The 19,492-nt window shown below is 36.8% G+C and overlaps 1 protein-coding gene across 1 annotated transcript; it reads left to right on the top strand.

The window, feature by feature from the left end:
• The first annotated feature begins 10,263 nt into the window (after positions 1-10,263).
• On the top strand, positions 10,264-14,457 carry LOC148864195 (geraniol 8-hydroxylase-like). Its single transcript, XM_088974268.1, has 3 exons — positions 10,264-10,778; positions 12,052-12,498; positions 13,698-14,457. Exons 1-3 carry the CDS (start codon positions 10,287-10,289, stop codon positions 14,319-14,321), a joined length of 1,563 nt encoding a protein of 520 aa, XP_088830394.1. The 5' UTR covers positions 10,264-10,286; the 3' UTR covers positions 14,322-14,457.
• Positions 14,458-19,492: the final 5,035 nt, after the last annotated feature.

Below are 19,492 nucleotides of genomic sequence, written 5' to 3'. Positions count from 1 at the left end.
AAGTGGGTCCCACCAATGGTATGTACATATGGGGCCCACATTGAAAGAATATTTATGGACTCCATAATGAAGGATATAAATTGCATGTGGGGCCCACATTAATGCATTATGCATATGTCAGATGTACATGGGACCCACCTTGAAAAATATTTATAGGTTTCAAAATGAATGACATGCATAAGTGGACTTACATGTGGGGCCCACATTAATGCCTTATGCATATGTTGAAATGTATGTGGGGACCCCATTGAAAAAATATTTATAAACTCCATAACGAAGGGTATACATAGCTGGAATTGCATGTGGGGCCCACAATATGTATTATTTATATGCTGAAATGTTTGTGGAGTCCACATTATGTATTATATATATGTTGAAATGTATGTGGGGCCCACTTTGAAAAAATATTTGCGGACCCTATAGTGATGGATATGCATACGTGGACTTAATGTGGAGCCCATTTATGGTAAGTGCACGAGGGGCCCACAACTATGAAATGAATGTTGACCTATATGTGGGTCCCACATGTATTAAATGAATGGTTTGTTGGCCCACACATGAGACATTCATATATACATAACACATATTTTCATGGAGTTACCAAATGGTCTTCCAGCTTTTATGGTCTTTCTAAAAATCTATTAAAAATGTTTCAACCAAACAGTCTTTAGTCTTCCAAGATCTACTTGCAAAAGCTCACCTAGTCTTTTAAACATCAAATCTTGCAACAGATCTTCTGAAAAAGACTTGCCAAACAGGCACCAAATTTATCCTTAACCAACTTCATTTAGATGTACTATAATACTTCAAAAAGAATAAATTCACCTCCCTTTATATTTCAACCTTTTTTTTACCTTGAAGCATGGTTTTCAAAACCGGACCGGATCGGATCGGATGGTCAAACCGTAAAAACCGGGAACCAATCACCTAACCGGTTTCGTTTTCCCCCAAAACCGTTGATTTTGGTCAGCAAACCGCTGAACCGATTGGTTAATCGTTCGAACAGTTTTGACCATTTTTTTTATTTTTTTATTTTTTTGTCAGAATGGATTGGCCGTTCAAGTCGAACAATCAGACCGTTCAAACCGATAATCTGACCCCTAACCAGTTCGATCACTGGTTCGGTTTTAAAAACCATGCCTTAAATTATTCAAGAAGAATAGAAGAAATTATTCTTCTGAAAATTGTCAGGCATAATAAATTAATATAGGGTGAAGTTGGCATTTTAAATTGTGTATGACAATGCCTTAGGCTATGTTTGATTTGAAGAAAAAGGTAGGGAAAGGCGGGCAAGGTTTAAACAATTGAAACTCTGATCCGTGACTCAACGAATTGAAACAATCGTGCATGACAATGCCTTATAGGTTTTTAATGAAATCAATGAAACTCTGATCCGGACTCAACGAATTTAAACAATTTTGAATAAATTGTGATAGTAATTAACCTTCCGATGATTCACACTACGTATACAACAGAAGCCAAATAAGTTGGAAGTTGATCCTCTTTCTACGTGGTATTAAAGACAAAAGTATCACTTTCGAAAAAGATGGGACAAGTTCAGTAAAAGTTGGTAAGTGGGAATGATTCCTTTGTACTTGATACCGGGTAAAACCTTATCTCTAAACAATTAAAGAGTTTAATTAAACCTTATTCAACAAAAAGAAACTAGGGTAAGCATGTCACTTTTTTTTTTTTTTTTGTCTAATAATTTCACAAATTTTTATATTTACGAAAGTATTTAAGTTTAAAGCGACAAAAACCCCATTCAAATTTCTCCCCATTTGTTGAAGTAGGAGTTAATTTCATTCATCCATTAAATGCCTGGTGGTCGCCAGTTAGAGTTTGACCCATACATTCAGAGAATCCACCGACCAAGTACATGGAGAGTTGGCCATGAGAGAATCGTGCTACGTTATGAGGAGCTTTATTGGCTTCACTGCCCACGTAAACAAAAAGACAATAAAACTCCATCTAAGAGTTGATAAGAGTGCATATGTCAATAAGAGAGAGAGAGAGTTTGATTGATCAACAATTGATGCTGAACCCCCAACTCCAATCCAAACCTAAAACCTTAGGTGGGTTGGACTAGGATTGTTAAACCCCCAATCTTTTGACTCTAAGGGTTTGCGACATGGGTATCATGTTTCAGAAAAAAAAATTTGCCTTTAAACTTAAAGTTTTAATATATAATATACATAGATATATAAATAATTATATACATAAATATTGTCAGTCAATAAATAAATAAATATACACAATTATTTACATGCATAAAAGTTGATCTTGCCAAGGCTTATGATCGTATTGAATGGCCTTTCCTTTTTCATTTTATGGAATTATTGTACTTCTCTAATGATTTTGTAAAATTATTCATTGTTGTCTTTCCTCTTCTATGAAAATTCTTATAAATGGAACTCTAAGCAGTTCTTTTAGGCCTCATTCGCTTTTTAATAAGTTATTTATCCGAGTAAATGTAGTTACCTAGGTAAGTTTTTCCCGGGAAACACTTATCCAGGTAAGGGCATTTACTCATGTTCTTTTATTTCTCATGTAAATAACGAAATGACCATTTTAGCCATAAAAATCCATTATCAAAAAGGGCATTTTTGTCCCATTCAACTATTGGCAATTTTCCCTCTTAGATGGGAAAGTTATTTACCCACCTAGGAGATCGGTATCACCTACCCGGGTAAGTGATACCTAGGAAAATAAAATTTCCCTGATCTCCACATAAATCTTAAAAAAGAACATGGGACTCTTGGTCAATGGGAACCAAAATCCCATTGACCAACTTTCCCCCCTTTCAAAATCCGAAAAAAGAACGCCCCCTTAAGACTAATAGCGATCTTAGACAGGGATGCCCACTCTCGCCCTATTTATTTATTATTTAATAGGAGCTACTTTCCAGAATGCTCACTAAGGCTACCAATATTGGAGATTTCAAAGGCTTTTGATTTGGGAGATCTCATATATGTCTCAACCACTTGCTTTTGGGTCCAAATGTAGTAGGCGTGTTAGGTAAGCACAATGAGTGAGCACGTAATAGCTATGTGGCACATTTCCCAGATAATGTGCCTTTCATCCAAACGTTTTTGTTACGCTAGATAGAAATTATCCATTATTTTATTATCTTTATCAAAATAATTAAAAATAAAAAATAATAAAAAAGCAAAACCTAAATGTGTTGGAAGTGGGGGCTCATTTACATTTTTTTTTCATTGTCTTTAATTTTTAATTATTTTGACAAAGATAATAAAATAATGGATAACTTATGTCTAATGGAATAAAAATGTTTGGATGAAAGGCACATTTACTAGGAAATGTGCCATACGGTTATTACGTATTCACTCATTGTGCTTACCTAACGTGCTTACTACATCCGGACCCCTTGCTTTTTGTAGATGACTTCCTCTTATTTGGTAAGGCAAATATGTTGGAGAAGAACAAAATTTGAAAGGAATTCTAGATTTATTTTGTTCATGATCGGGACAACAAGTGAACTTCAACAAATCTTCAATTCACTTCAGTGTGAAAGAAATGCTTCCAACTGATGTTTACTTGGGTGGTAGATTGTTAAATATATGTCTCAAGAAAGGAATCTTCATGGACATTTATCATTGATAAAGTCAAAATGAAACTGAAGGGTTGGAAGTCGGCAATACTGTCACATGCAGGGAAAGCAACTCTCATTAAGTCCACACTAACAGCTCTACCCCTTTATCATATGGCCTCATTCAAAATTCCATCCAAAATTACTAAAGAATTATCTGCAATTTGTAGGGATTTTCTGTGGGGTAAATCTAATTGGAGAAAGGGGATTTATTTTAAGAGCTGGAATTCCTTTCATCACCCTTCAGAGAAGGGGGGACTTGGCTTCCGTAAACCAAACTCGGTAAATAAGGCTATTGTTGCTGCCTTGGATGGGCCGATGGTAATAAGGTAATTATGCTTCCGAGGCGATGGCTGGCTGATAAGTCCGAGGCCTACTGTTGCCGAGGGCCTTAGGTCAGCCCTACAGAGGAAGAGAAAACGTCAGAAGCCCCGGGTGCTAACCCAAGGTGGAGACTTCGACAGTCAAATTAGCAAGTGTGTGATGGGGGGGGGGGGGGGGTGGACGAGGCCTGAGTTGGGATAGCTCAGACAATGTCACAATGGAACTAATTAAACTCCAACTAGCAGTGTGTCTAGATCCCTCACTTTAGGGGGGTCACCCCCTATTTATACTTGAAACCGTCTGGAAGTAGGTGCATGCAGACGGGCAGAATGCAGTTTGGCCTTGCATGCGCAACCACCCGAGGTCGCCGCATGCAGCCGTGCCATTGGACCCGTGTCGCATGCCGACTTCTGCTCCATGCGACGTCCCTGTTGGGTCCACGTTGTACACCGCCCTTTGCCGCATGCGGGCATTCTACTGGTCAGCCACGTTGTACACGTTGTAATCTTGGTGATCTAGTTGAATGAATTTGCCTTTGGGCTTCAAATATATGAAATCAGGTTCGGCCATTAAGATTTGGTCAGATTGGTCAAGGCTTCAACCCATAGTTAAATTGGGTTTATACTTTTTAACCCTAATCTTAACTTGACCTTCAACCCAACCCTACTCTTTCAGGCTGGGTTCGGGCTGAACTAGCCCAAGTTGCAGGTCCAAGCATCATGCCCTCGTAAAAAGGCTCCCACTTCAGCCTCCTTGGGAGAGCAGCCCAAAATAGGAATCGAACGATTGCAAAGATTATTGGTCGTCGTGGTCTCAAACAACAATCACAAGCCCCGCTGAATTCTTGGATTTCTAATCTCTCTAGCAATCAAACTTTGAAACCTACTCAAAACCACAACCCATAAGTAGAGATTCAATCCCTAAAAGCAAAGAAGAACCTTTCTAACAATAACTATAGCTTCAAGCCTTCAATCAATCTCATAAAAGAGAAGGATTTATATAATACTACTTTTCAAATAAGGTTTTTAAAATTGAACCTGACAACGAACCAGTCAAGGGTCCAGTTCCTAGGTCGAACGGTTCAAACAGTTCAATCACCCAGATCAGCAGTTTGCTGACCAGATCAACAGTTTTTGGTGAAATAATGACTCGAATAAAATGGAAACTGGTTCCCAATTTTTCCAGTCTGACCATTCGGTCCAATTTGATTTTGAAAACCATGTTCCCAAAAGTCTTGGCAACTTAAATTAAGCTTTAAACTCTAACAAAGTTGAACAAATTGCATGGAAAAACTAGAAATGTAAGTTTTTCAAAGACAATGATAAGTTGAAATGATCACAACAGGAGCTACTGCTAGAAAAAAGCATGTTAACACGCTTAGCAGTTAGCACTGCATCCAGCCGCACATAGATGTTTTGGATGTAACGAATCATAAGTTTAGGTTTGACTATGATACCAAAAAAACTTGTAACCAATCAACCAATATCACATGATAACCAATCAAGTGGTTATTTATCAAATTCACATCGGCTTTTAATTTGATTGGTCGAATGTCTTGCCTTTCACATCTTTACAACAGTATAGGTTTTTCTTATAGACTTTTTATACTACTAGTAATTAAGCACATGCATTGCACGTGAGAAAAATTTTTTCATATTAATTACTTGAATTTTAGATATATCATAGTTAAGATAGAAATTGAACATTAACAAAAGTAATAATATGATTAAAAATAAAATTAAATATTTGTTATTCAATTATGACATCATGGGTTTCTTGGAAAAGTGGATCATTTACCCACCATCTAGATAAGAAAATAGCATTGCTTTTGGATTAGTTTTAAATTAGGAAAAATTATAATCAAAGTTGGCTATACATTTAAAATTAGGCTATAAGTTGTTCCATAAACCAACATAACTTTGACAACCGGTTCTACATTTCAAATTATAAAAACCATCACGGTGTCATCGGAGGCTTATGTGGTTGTTGCCAACATGTGACTCTTAATCTATGTTGAATACAACAAAAAACTTATACTGAAATTGCCATTTAATGTTGGGTGATTGGAAAATGAAAAAAATGGTTTTTACTCTCTCTCTCTCTCTCCCCATCTCACTCACAGTCATCTTTATCTGCTCAACGACTATGTGATTTGAAAATAAACAAAAAATGGTTTTTGGTTTCGGTATTTACGTTCTCTATATCAATTTCTCTCATTCTCTCTCTACCTATAGTTCTCCCTCAGTCTCTCTCATTCTCTTTCTTGGTCGATCTCTCCTTCTCCCTTAATTTCTATCATTCTCCTTCATTTTCTCTCCCGCTCCCTCTCTCATTTGTTTTATTTTCTTACACACTTATATGGTATTAATCATATCATATAAAAGAACATGAGACCAACTTGGTATGGTTCAAAAATTATTACAGAAACTTGATAAAAATTCTCAAGAAACTCTTGGCTATGAAATTTATACCAACAGGAGAATGATAGAGGTTGAGGGAGAAGGTGATATTGAACGAGAGGGAGAGTGGGGGAGAAGAATGAGAAAGATTGAGAGAGAACAATAGAGAGAGATGAAGAGAAAGAGAAAGAGATGTTTTGATTTGGCTACAGACCGAAGCTAAGAGAGTGGGAGATTGAGAGATGATTATGAGAGTGAGAGAGAAGGGAGGGAGATCGAGAGACAAAGGGAGTGGGAGAGAAATTGAAAACATACATTAGGTATAGGTTTTTTGTTGTGTCCAACATGGACTAAAAGTCCCATGTTGGCAACAGCCACATAAGCCTCTGATAACATGGTGAGGTTTTTATAATTTGAAATGTAGAGCAGGTTGTCAGAGTTTTGTTGGCTTCTGAACCAACCTGCAACCTAATTTTAAATGTACAATAGACTTTGACTATAATTTTCCCTTTAAATTATATATTTCATTTGCATTATATAAAATATTTTTTACTTTTTATACTTAATTTTTGTCTATTTATGGTATCATTTGACTCAAAACACTAACCCACCATCTAAAAATAAAAATTGTTGGATTTCTAGGTTAACATTAAATTTGGTACTACATTTGATAAAATTATTTCTTATGTATAAAACTTTTTTTTGTTTAATATAATGAATGCACAATATTAGAGATGTACCCAATATTTTATTTTATTTTTGTGATTTTTTATATTTTCTATTATTAAAAATTTTATTAATTGACTATGACATCATTTAATTTCTAGGTAGATTTTGAATTTGGCACTCAATTTTTACCATTAATAAAAATACTTCATACATTTCATAGTTATTTATTTTAATTTTTTTATTATTTAATTATGGCATTATTTATTAATCCATTTTACCCCAAATGGTCGAATTGCTTGCCCACCACCGGGAGGGAAGAAAATAGTTTTGTTTTCAAAATATTTATTTTTATACTATTAAAATTAATATCGTGGATTTAATTACAGGAATTTAATGATGAGAAAAAATATATCTTAAATATAGGATTTAATGAGAGAGAATAAGAAAATATTTTTATTTCCAATTGGTTTTAAATTTTATATCCATTTCCATCATTAATAAAAACATTCTTATTTATCATACTTAGTGTTGTTTAATATGTATGTTAAAAATGTTCCCAATTTTTTAAATTTCTATTATTTTACCTATTTTTTTAAATTTATTATCTAGCCATGGCAACAAGGATTAACCCATTTGACTCAAAATTATTTAAGTTACTGGAATTATTAATTTATTAAGTATGGATGTAAATAATAGAACTTAATGATGAGAAGAAACAAAAATGACTTAAATATATGATTCAATGAACATGAACGCAAGTTAATAACTTAAATGTTGGATTTAATGAGAGAGAATTGAATGAATTGAATATCTTTAAATTATCTCTTTTCAACTCATTTAATATCAAGAACCAATTACCCTATTTGCCCTCATTTTTTATTAATAAATTTAAATATAGAGGGGTAAATTTTGTCCTTAGAAAATTCCAAAAATATTCTTGGGGTCATTCGTGCTTTTTAAAGTAGTATAGATATAGATATAGATATAGATTAATATTATTGTCTATGAATTTAATTAGTAAAATTTAATGATAAGAAACAAAAGTACACCAAATGTAGGATTAAATGAGAAAGAATAAGAGCTAATACCTTAAATATAAGACTTAGTGAGAAGAACAGAATAAACTGAAAAAAGAAAAAAAAAGTACAGTTTAAAGTTAAAAAGCCTTAGGGAGCTATTCCCACTTTTTATAAATGCTAGGTAAGTTGTAATAATAATAACAATAATAAGATTTTAGAAATGTTGTGTAATTGTTTGACACATAAAAGAAGTCCATTTCTATTCGCTAAATCTCTAGCCAAGTAAATGGATTTTTGAGTAAAAGGGTAGGGGTGCAATTTGGGCAGGCCCAACCTAAGTCTGACCTGACCCAATCCAAGTTTTTGCACAAGTTGAGCTTGAATTAATGAGAGAGGTGGTCATGGCTAGGCTGAGTTGGGCCGAACTTTGTACTTGTGATAAGGGATGTAGCCTAGGCCAGCCTGGCTTAGGTTCTGGGCCTGCAACATAAGTCTAGGTATGATTCAAGGGCTATTACTTCTATATTTAAAATGTTGTCATATAATGTGTTTGAAATATGTTTTATACATTATATAATATAAAATAGAGTAAATTGCTGAAAACTCCCCCTAAAGTTTAGTAATTGCAATCATCTCCCCTGTGTTTTTTAACATAATTGCAAGGAGACCCCCTCTAGTAGAATCTTCTAAAAAGAGGCATGAAAATATCTAAATACCCATGCAGTCATTTTTCATAAATACCCATGAAAATATCTAAAGTTTCGTATTTGTCATTTATGTTAATCACTCAAAGGTAAAGGTACAATTTTAAATTCTCTTTTTTTGTTGTTAGTACTTTTATGGGTATTTTGGACAATTTCATGGCTATTGTTAGAATAAACTCGATATTACACGTACCATATCATAGCATACATACATACATACATACATACATACATACATACATAACTCAGTTAAACATAAAAAACTAAGACCAAGCCTCGAATTTTCTGGCCAAGCCAAACTGAAAATGATGAACTCTAGTTTTCAAGTTGCAAGTTGGGCGTGGACCAGGAAATTCAAGCATAACCTAAACTTGGGTTGAGGTTTTTAGGTAGCTCGAGCATGGCCAAATCCAACCCAAGCCCACCCAAAGAAATAAATAAATAGTCCTGTTTGTTTATATAAAAATATATTTTTACTAACTATATATACATGTCTGTATGTATATGAATATTTGTAAATAAAATTTGTATATATTTTTAGGAATAGCAATGGGGCGGGGTTGGGTTGGGTTTTGCCTGCCCCATATCCAACCCCGAATTCAAATTCCCCGCCCCGAACCCTGATGAAATCTTAACCCCATCCTTGTCCCCACAAGGAATGGGGATCCCCAACTTTGACCCACCTCACCCCACTCATTCTTACTTGTATATTATTATTATTATTATTTTTTAAACCTACCTAGAACAATTTTATATAGAACTATTAAAATATTAGCATATATTAATAACTATATATGTGTGTGTGTGTTTGTCTTATAATATAGTTGGGGTGGGTGGACAAATATCGTCCCCGACCCTAGAGTTTTGGGTTTTTCCCGAACTTGCCCCAATTGGAGCAGGATGGGGCGTGCCCCACCAAAATGGGTGAAATTGTCATCTCTATATATTTTCAATCAAATATACTCCTAGATTGGCCCATAATGACCAATGAAAAATGGCTACACAAAAATATATTCATAATTTTTTTTTAAACCCAACCAACTCGACTAAGCTGGCCCAACCCAGAAACCCAAGACCAATTTGAATTGTGTTGGGTTAAGCTCATGTTGGACCTGGGTTGATAAACTCGGGTAACTCGGGTTGGGCCAAGCCCAAACCCGAGGTTTGCACATGTAGGGTTGGGACTGTGGGTTGACCCTCAACCCAACCCAACCCGCCCGAGTTGCACCCTAAAAAGGAGGTTAGGGGTTAACTCAAACCGGTATGACTGGGTGACAGGTTGAACCGTCTGACATGACCAGATAAAGATGGTTTGAAAACAATGGTCCAAAGTCCAACCCCGTTCCAAATTTTGAACTGTGCATAAACGTTGGACATGGAGTATAAAATTATTAAAACACCCTCACTCTATGAAGTATCAATAACAAGAAAATAAAGACATTCTCGTCACGAGAAATTGTAATTATCTCCAAATGTAAGGGGCTTTTTGTAATTCTATGCAGATCTTTTGTCCATAAAAGATGATTTTAGTTAGCTGGAGAAATTAGAAACCTGAGCTGAGATGGATCAGCTGCACGCTTTTGCATCTGCCACCGTCACCTACCTCTCCCAACTCCCTCGCCCAGCTGCTCTCTCCCTCGCCGCCTTCTTCCTTCTCCTCCCTCTCATCCTCCGCCGCCGGACTTGGTACAACGCACCACCTGGCCCTATCGGATGGCCTATACTCGGTTACCTCCCTTACCTCTCCGATCGTCTCCACGAAGATTTCTTCCACCTAGCCAAGATCTATGGCCCACTCTTCAGCCTCCGCATGGGACAGAGGCCTGCCGTCGTTGTTTCCTCGCCGGAGATGGCGAGAGAGGTCCTCAAGCACAAGGAAGCGTCGTTCTCTAGCCGTACGATTACGGAGGCTGTACGATGCATCGCGTATGACGGCACGTCTCTTGTCTTTGTCCCCTACGGTTCCCGGTGGAGGCTTCTGCGTAAGATCATTACTTCCGAATTCTTCTCCTCTCGCGCCATTGAGCTCTTCCAACCAGTCCGGAGACAGCAGGTTTAGCCGGAAAACTTGAGCTTTTCCGTTTTGATCAGTTCACTGTTATTCTGAGTTAAAGAGCTTCAAAGCTTGTGAGTTTTTTATTTTTCATTCATTATTGCTTGCATAAAAGGCATCTACTGCAGATTCGGTATCTTTCTCCTTGGCATTTGATCATCAGCTTAATAAACATGGGCCCACTATGAGCTGCCAACTGACTAGTTGGTAACGTTTCCGGCTAATTGCAGCGGAGACTTTCGGATCGAATCGCGCCGGTGTCAGGGTTGGAGGTTATGGTTAAGGGCTCCATGGAGCCCAGAAAATAATAAACATGGGCCCACTATTGGTAAATCCAATGGGTCTAGCATTCTATTGATGAATCAACATGTAACAGTGGATGGGCCCTAATGTTGTTGAAAATTGGGCTTAAACTCACCATAGCCCAGCTTGACCAGGCCTCAAATTGACTGACAGCTTATTCTTGATCACAAAGTCTTAGCATGGCTTAAACGTCTTAGGCAGGAACATTTAGGAGTACATTTTTTGTAATCCAAATGGTGCAAAAATATGGGAATGGAAATGAATTGAATGCAAATTCTGGAGTATTTTTATTTCAATCTTTACTCTGGTTTATTTATAGTCCGGCCCAAAAATTTTTAGACTTGGACCTAGGTTTTGTGTCCTTGACCGGCCCACACATGTCATCTTATAAACATATTTTTAGGCTTAATTTTATGCAAATTTTTTTATGTATATGCCACTAGTAATTACTAGGGTGCAAGTCAGATTGCCCAACTTGAATTTTTTCAAGTCCATCAGGCTCGGGTTTGGTTTTGGGCTCATTGAGAATTTGACAAATCCCCAACCCAAGTTACACCCTTAGTAGTGATTTCATTCAAGGACATCTCCCCATTTGAAGAAATAGGGGTGCAATTTAGGTGGACTCAAGTCGGGCCTTTTGTCCAAATTTGAATGGGCCCAAGTACGAAGCAGTGCAAAATGTTTACTCAGGCCAAGTTAGGTTTCTTCAATCCAGAATATAAAATCCAATCTATACCACGGTTTTCCCATCTCAAGTTAAAACTTAAAACGGATCATTGCCTGAGAATCTCCGGCCTTTGGGCCTGTCCCATTCAAATATTGAAAAAGCCTAACCTGAGCCCACCCAAGTTGCATCCCTAACTGGTACAAATCCTTGTTGACAGCCCAGGCTGTCGAGTGTAGACAGCTAAAGTTTTCTCATTTTCATTCTTGTTTTTTGTTGATGTAACATTGCAAAATATTTTCTCAGGTCGAAGGCCTACTTAGAACTCTATACACAAGCTCGAAGTCCAAGACTCCGGTGAACGTTGCCGACTCCATGTTTGTGGTCTCGTCCAACCTCACAAGTAACATTGCATTTTCAAAGAGCCTATTCGACACCACAAAGAAGGAAGGAAGAGAGCTCAAAGACATGGTGTGGGAGGTCCTAGAGACTGTAGCTGTGCCCAATCTGGCTGACATGCTCCCTTTTTTAAAGGTGTTCGACCCACAAGGTTTGAAGAGAAGATTGTCTAAGGTGGGCATGAGGTTTGACAAGTTCCTTGAGCAATTGATCGATGAGAGATTGAAGGAGAGGGAGAAAGGATTCAAGAAGAATGGGAAGATGGACATGTTGGATGTGTTCTTAGACTACAGGAGTGAGAAAGAAGATGAGTTGAAGCAGTTCTCTAGGGTTGATATCAAAGGGATACTTTTGGTATGTATTAATCTTACTTTACTCCTAAAGTTTAGTGTGTGTTTGGCTAAGCTTTAGGGTTTGTGATTTCTAAGCCCAGTAGCACAAAGCCCCGACACCTAATTCTAGGCTTTGGGCTTTGGGGCTTAAAAGTGTTTAGATTTTGGATTACAATATTCTTAAAGGCAACTCTTACCAAACACTCAAAACACTTTTTGGTTCAACTTTATTTTTCACAATCCAAAGCCCGAAAGCAAAAGATTATCCAAACAAAGCTTCAAGTGTCTATTTGGATAAGCTATTTTTCTGAACTTTGCATTTTACAAAATAAAACTGAGCCCAAAGAAAAAACATATTAAGCATTTGGTAAGAGTTGCTTTAAAAACATTTTAGTCTAACGCCAGAATAGTTATAAAACGGGTCCCCACCTTGACAGCCCTAAAAACAATATTTAGTGAAAACCCCATAAAGACCAAATTTGGCTGCAGTTATTTCATTTAGTGAGCTGTTTTGGAGACCCACAAATGAAGCTTAGCTAGTTAAGCTGAACGGAATAGCTAAGTTTCTGCTTAGCTAGTTAAACTGCTGAGGCACTCTGGATAAGCTATATATTGAGGCTGAAGTGGACATCCTTTAAGGCTTAGTTTGGGAAGAGCTAATTGACAAGTGATTTGGGCTCTCCAGATTTTTTTCACCAAACATTTATAGGCTGTCTGTGCAGACCCATCTTGGAAAGTCAGAAGTTGATTTGCTTTGAAAAACTTCCAATAAGGTATTTAAATGGGGATTTATTGGGAATCTGCAGCCAAAATAGGCCTGGTTTCTTTAAATGTTTAGGTGGTCAAATTTATGTCAAAAACAATTATGTATTAAAATGTTTTATAACTATTACTATATATAACATTATATAATATATATATATATGCTATTATAAGTTTATTTTGTAGGTCTGCAAATAGATTGAATCAAACTGCATATAGGTAGATCCAAATTTGAGTTGTTTAAATACCAAAAAGAATTAAGTTGTTTATATTCAAATCTAATTTGAATTATAACCAGACATTGAATAATGTAAGTAAATAAACTGAAAAGTATTAAAATATTATACATTATTAATAAAAAAAGAACTAAAATGACTTTGATATTGTATTTGATGAAAATAAAAGAACTAAAAGTTATTTGTATGAGTTTTCAATCTATGACATGATTTGGCGTTGTAGGACATGTTCATGGCGGGTGGAGACACTACATCAAGCACAATCGAGTGGGGGATGACTGAGATCCTCAAGAAACAGGAAAGCCACAAGAAGATATTAGCAGAGCTTGATCAAGTGGTCGGAAAACATCGATTCGTGGAAGAATCCGACATCCCTAAGCTCACCTATTTCCAGGCCGCCGTGAAGGAAGTCTTCCGGCTCCACCCAGCAGTTCCCCTTCTCGTCCCTCGCCGGACCAACGAAGCATGCGAGGTCAGCGGTTACAGCGTGCCCAAACATGCAATTCTCTTTCTCAACGTCTGGGGAATGGGCAGAGACCCCAAGATATGGCCGGAGCCTTGTGAGTTCAAGCCGGAGAGGTTTCTGGGCTCCAGTGTTGATGTCAAGGGCCAAGACTTTGAGATTCTGCCTTTCGGAACTGGACGAAGATCATGCGTTGGCATGCCTCTTGGTCACCGGATGGTGCACTATTCTCTGGCCTCGTTGCTTCATGCTTTTGAGTGGGACTTCCCTTCAGATGTCTTAGAAGATACAACCGAGAAGGTTGGGATTACTCTGCAGAAGGCCAAGGTCTTGATAGGTGTTCCTAAACCTCGCTTGCAGGATTCTGTGTACCAACTGCAGTAATCAGTAATGACAACTCTCCGAAGAGATTCACGACTCTTTCTATGTGTCATTGAGAAATAAACTAGGCGTTTTTTTCCTTGGAAACTTGAATTGTAAACCAAAACTTACGTAATAACTCCTGTTCTGGTTTTGTTTCCTTCTTCTATCAATGGACTGAATATCGGTTCAGTCTAACCCAATTCCATATAAATCCATTACAGTTGAACTGGGTCCAATCTAATCTAATAGATACTTTAGACCATTAAGTCTATGCTGGTCCAATTCAATATCTATTATTGGCCCATCCAAATCGATCTTGATTTGGATGGGGTCCAACCCAAAACCAGTGTCCATTGGCAACCTTATTTAGGATCCATCCATTTGCTTATTTGCATTAGTGTGAATGTATACGAGTGTAAATGGTCAAAGTGTACGTCTTGTTTTATTTTTATTTTAGGGTCCATTTGGTTTGTGAGAATAGGGATCCAGAATAGGAATTGGAATGGACCATTTCAATTTTAACGGTTTGATTGGATGGAATTGAAATCCCATCCCCATTTCTCCCATTTGAGGGAATGGCCATTCCCTCCTCCTCCCCCGGGAATGAGAGTTCATTCATAGCCAATTTTGATTCCAATTCCAATTATAGTCTAAACCAAGCAGGTGAGGGGAATAGACCATTTTGATTCTTATTCAGAGGAATTCCAATTCCAACACTGATTGACTATGAATCAAAAATATACCCTTAGATTTGATTTTTTTAGCAAGTACAATGGGAATTAAGGTGATGTAGCCCCCTACTTATGTATAAGAAAATTAAGGCTGGCATAAGGTGCATAAGGTTATATGTTTGGGAGGAGAAAGGTAGCAAGCAAATTGATGTTGTCCCCACCTTATGTAGGCGAGAATTAAGAAGGAAATGGTGGAAATTTTGCATCAGTTTCTAGATGCAAAATCTGCACTGCCAGTTGACAATAGGTGCAAATTTTGCATCATGTATAAGTGTAGATTATAGTTAAAAAAAAAAAAATCTTTAAGAGCTTGGTGATTGTGAATCATTGACTTAGTATAACTAAATGCATCAGTTTTTTAGACTCAAAATCTGCACTGCCAATTGATAATAGGTGCAAATTTTGCATCATATAAAGTGTAGATTATAATTACACAAAAAAAAGGGATACTTTGGTGATTGTGAATCATTGACTTATATAGACACCTAAACCATGTAGTATAACTAAATGCATTTCTACTTCATATATGAATTTAAGTTTTATATAGACACCTAAACCAATGCAAATATCCACTCTTTATATAATATAGGTCTGAGGGATGAACAAATTGTACATTTATTTGAAAGGTAAGGGAAGGTTTCTGGAAAGGTCAAAGTTCATAAGGGATTAAAGCAGTTATCAAAAACTTTCCAATGCTTAAAAATTAATTAGTAAATTTTTTAAATTACCTGACTAAGTGTAATTAATTGACTAAGTGTACATTTAGTGTACATTTATTTGAAAGGTAAGGGAATGTTTAATTAAATGACTAAGTGTACATTTAGTGTTTAAAAATTGACTAATACTATCTGTTAATATAAAAGCAAAAAAAGACTATTTTACCCTTTATTCTTCTCAAATTAATAAAACAAAGAAAAGGAAAAGAGACACTGAACCGCCGCTGTGAGACTCCTGTTGTCCTTTTTCAAGTATTCCCTTCCAAGATTAGGTAAAATCCAATCGTCATTAGTTTTCTCCTGTTATTTTCTTTTTTTTCGTTTCTTTTTTATTTTTTCTTCCGATCATTTTGGTATGAGGTAATTGGTATTGAGTAGTCACCGGAACCGGTGATGAAGCTTTCATCGAGCCATTTTTGGTTGATATTCTTAAAGCCACCCCAAATCACCAAACTGTATTGTGAATTTGATTAAAATCTTGTTTTTTCGGTGATTTCTTCAGCACTTCTGATGACAAAATCATCGTCGCTGCTTCATTCTCGAAACGAAGGGCCGTTTGGCCCAAAGAATCGCCGGGAGGGCTGCCACCGCCACTGTTTTTCATTTGAAGGAAGTAGGGGATGAATGAGAGAGAATGACTGCGGCCACTGCTGTTTTGCCCGAAGACTGCTCGGCGAGGCGACGAGCCCTTCATTCTCTCTCCCTCTCGGCACAGCCATCGTAGGTGACGACAGCCACCGACGAAGGGCTCCCTCCTTCTCTTTCTCTCTTCATCCCTCCGTTCTCTCTCCCCCCATTCACCCTCGTCCCTGTTTCATCACCGGTAGCAGCGACGGACCCTTCCATGCACTCGGATACAGATACAGATGACGAGTGTTATTAGAGCTCTTCAGGCAATCCACCGGACAAGGAGGGAGGAGGGAAACTAAACTGATCCCATCTGCCACTGCAACAACTCGTTGCAGCGGCGGTGACCAGGCAAGGAAGTGGAAGCAGGAAGAAGAAAGAGGAGGAAAGAAAGAAGAAAGGGAGGAAGAGAGAGAGAGAGAGAGGCTTGGTCGGAAATCGATGACTTATTTGATGCTGAGTTCATTTGATGATGATTGATAATCTGCAAGCCCCTGTGAAGGCTGGCGGCTGCACACAGCGGCGAACCAGCAGCACCCCTCTTGGAATACTAAAGAGTGAACACATAGCTGCACACAGCGGTGAACCAGCGGCACCCCTTCTTGCTCCGACGGCGGTGATAAGCCCTCTTCGAACGAAAACAGAAGGGCGGAGAGGTTGAGAATGGAGAGAGACCAAAGAGAGACAGAGGCGGAGGGGGAGGTCAGAGAGTGGGGGCTCAGGATACGAGAGCAATATTGGGTTTTAAAAAAATCGTATAAGTCACGTGGGATCACATTTGCATAAATTGTGACAGAGCATTAGCAGATACTAACGATACGGATAGAGTTAGTCAATTGTTAAAAATAATAAGGACAGTATTAATCAATTTTAATACGTTTAATTAATTAGCTAAACCAATTTAAAAAAATTATCCAAAATTAATTTACTCTAAAAATATACGTTTTACAGTTTTAGCAACAACAACAACAGTGACAGTTTTGTAAAAATACACATTCCATCTTTGATTCTGTCTCCCCCATCCTTTTTTGGCGAGTCAACAACACCCAAAGTCGCCTTTTGCGTTTTGCCGGTGAAAATTAGGCATATTTCCAATTTTCCGTCGTTGAATTACACGAAGCAAATTATACGCCGTAAATCCCTCCGTCCGTTCCTTCTCGCTAAACACGGAAGTGTTTGCCACGTCATCTTGGCTCAACGTCTCGAAATGACGATGTCGAACGGAACAACGACCACGAACTGCAACTCTACATCATCATCCTCATCCTCATTATCTTACGTATGTAGGACGCACCTAAAGTAAACTTTGCAACATGATCAGATGGTGGCAAAGTGAATGCAAATTAAATCAGACGGTCAAAACTCTACGGGACCCACCTGATGGTATGCCCCTAGTCTCATGGCACTTGAACGTTGAACCCGGGTATGATGTCTTCGGACTTCAAAATTGGGAGAATTGAGGGGGGAAATCGGGTCACCTTCGAAACTCATTGTTTCACCAAACAACCAGATAACAGCCATTGAAGTGTTCTGTGCTCGGCAGTTCGGATTGGACTAAATCCAGGGGCTTAAAAAACAAACCTTGAACGGAACCGTTCAAAGTCAAACCGACTTGTTGAACGGGCTTTCACTTGGCCCGTTCTTACACTAACAGTCTCGCAAGTCACAAGTTTGTATCTCCCTAAACCCACTCCGGAGAAGTCACATGCTTCCTTGGGGGCTTTCTTTCCTTCCTTGTTTTGGATTCTGAGGGCAGATGATCCCTCTCTAGTGTTTGCCTCTGCTTTGTTATCCGTTAGTTAAAATGTTTAAAATGTTTTGTGCTGAAAAAACATGATACCAAAAAGGATTTAACCAGTCAACCCCACCCCCCCTAAAATTTGATGAAAACCCACTTGATTGGTCACCCATTTTATGATGCTTCTTAGTTATAGTATTTTCTGGTATCATGCCATTCCAGCATCATAATTGAATCTATAAAATGATTAATAAGGCTTAGTTTGGAAGGAGTGTAAATGCAAATATGTAAAGTGTAAAACTTTATATTTTATATTATTTTCTATGTACTTGCATTCTACATATTTGTATTTGTACTCTTTCCAAATTGAGTCAAAGAGAAAATTTATCTAAGGTTAGGGCAGATCTGTCAATGGATTTGATCTACCTGAGTGAATCGTTTACGTTGGTTCTAGTTATATGGTTTTGTTCGAATTAATAATTGGATTGGGGCCGGTTCTTGTTATTACAAACCAATTGTAATCTACTAATACATAAAGGTCATTTTTTTTTTTTTTACTTTTGATTATATTTTATATCTAAAAGGGTAAATTTCATACATAATATATAAGACACTTTTGGTTCAAAATACTTGTTTTATCAACACATGTACACTTTATTGTTTTACTTAAATTTTTATTAAGGTTATATTATTGAAAAGAGAAATTGTCTAAAACTCACCATGAGTTTTCAACATTTTTCTTAAAATCACAACTTTTCAAAATGTCTAAAACTTACAATGTCAGTAAGTTATTATTTTCCAAAACTCACATTCCGTTAGTACACCGTTAATGCTTCTTAAAAGAAGTGTCCATGTCAGCATAAATAACAATTTTCAAGACCAAATTACCCTTGAATGGTGAGTTAGAGGGAAAATGGTCTTTTTAAGCTTTTTAATTTTCTTGTTTTCTTGCATTTTTTTTTGTGTTTTGTTATAACTTCCAATGTTTTTTTTATAATTTCTATTTTTTTACATTTTCTATTTTCTACGATCTATAAATTTTCCTGTATTTTTGTTTTTTTTTTACATTGGAAAAATGTATTTTTTCCAATGTTTTTTCTATTCTCTATAATTTTTGGGTTTTTTTTCTACAATTTTTATTTTCTGTTTTTGTTTTTCAAATTCTATAGTTTCTATAATTTGAAAATATTTTTTTATTTTGTTTGAAATTTCTATCATTTTTTATATTTTTTTGTAATTTCTATGTATTTTTGTATTTTGTATTTAAAAATATTTTTTTGAACCTTTTCCTTTTTTCATGTCTAAATATTAAAATGGTAATATATTAACACCTGTTAATTTATTTTGTATATATTTTATATTTTTCTATGAAGATTAAAA

The sequence above is a fragment of the Nelumbo lutea genome, chromosome 3 (genome assembly GCF_056320005.1).
Source record: "Nelumbo lutea isolate HS-2025 chromosome 3, American lotus-T2T, whole genome shotgun sequence".
Classification (NCBI taxonomy): domain Eukaryota; kingdom Viridiplantae; phylum Streptophyta; class Magnoliopsida; order Proteales; family Nelumbonaceae; genus Nelumbo; species Nelumbo lutea.
Note: the sequence above shows the minus strand (reverse complement) of the source record. Positions and strands in the feature narration are given on the sequence as shown.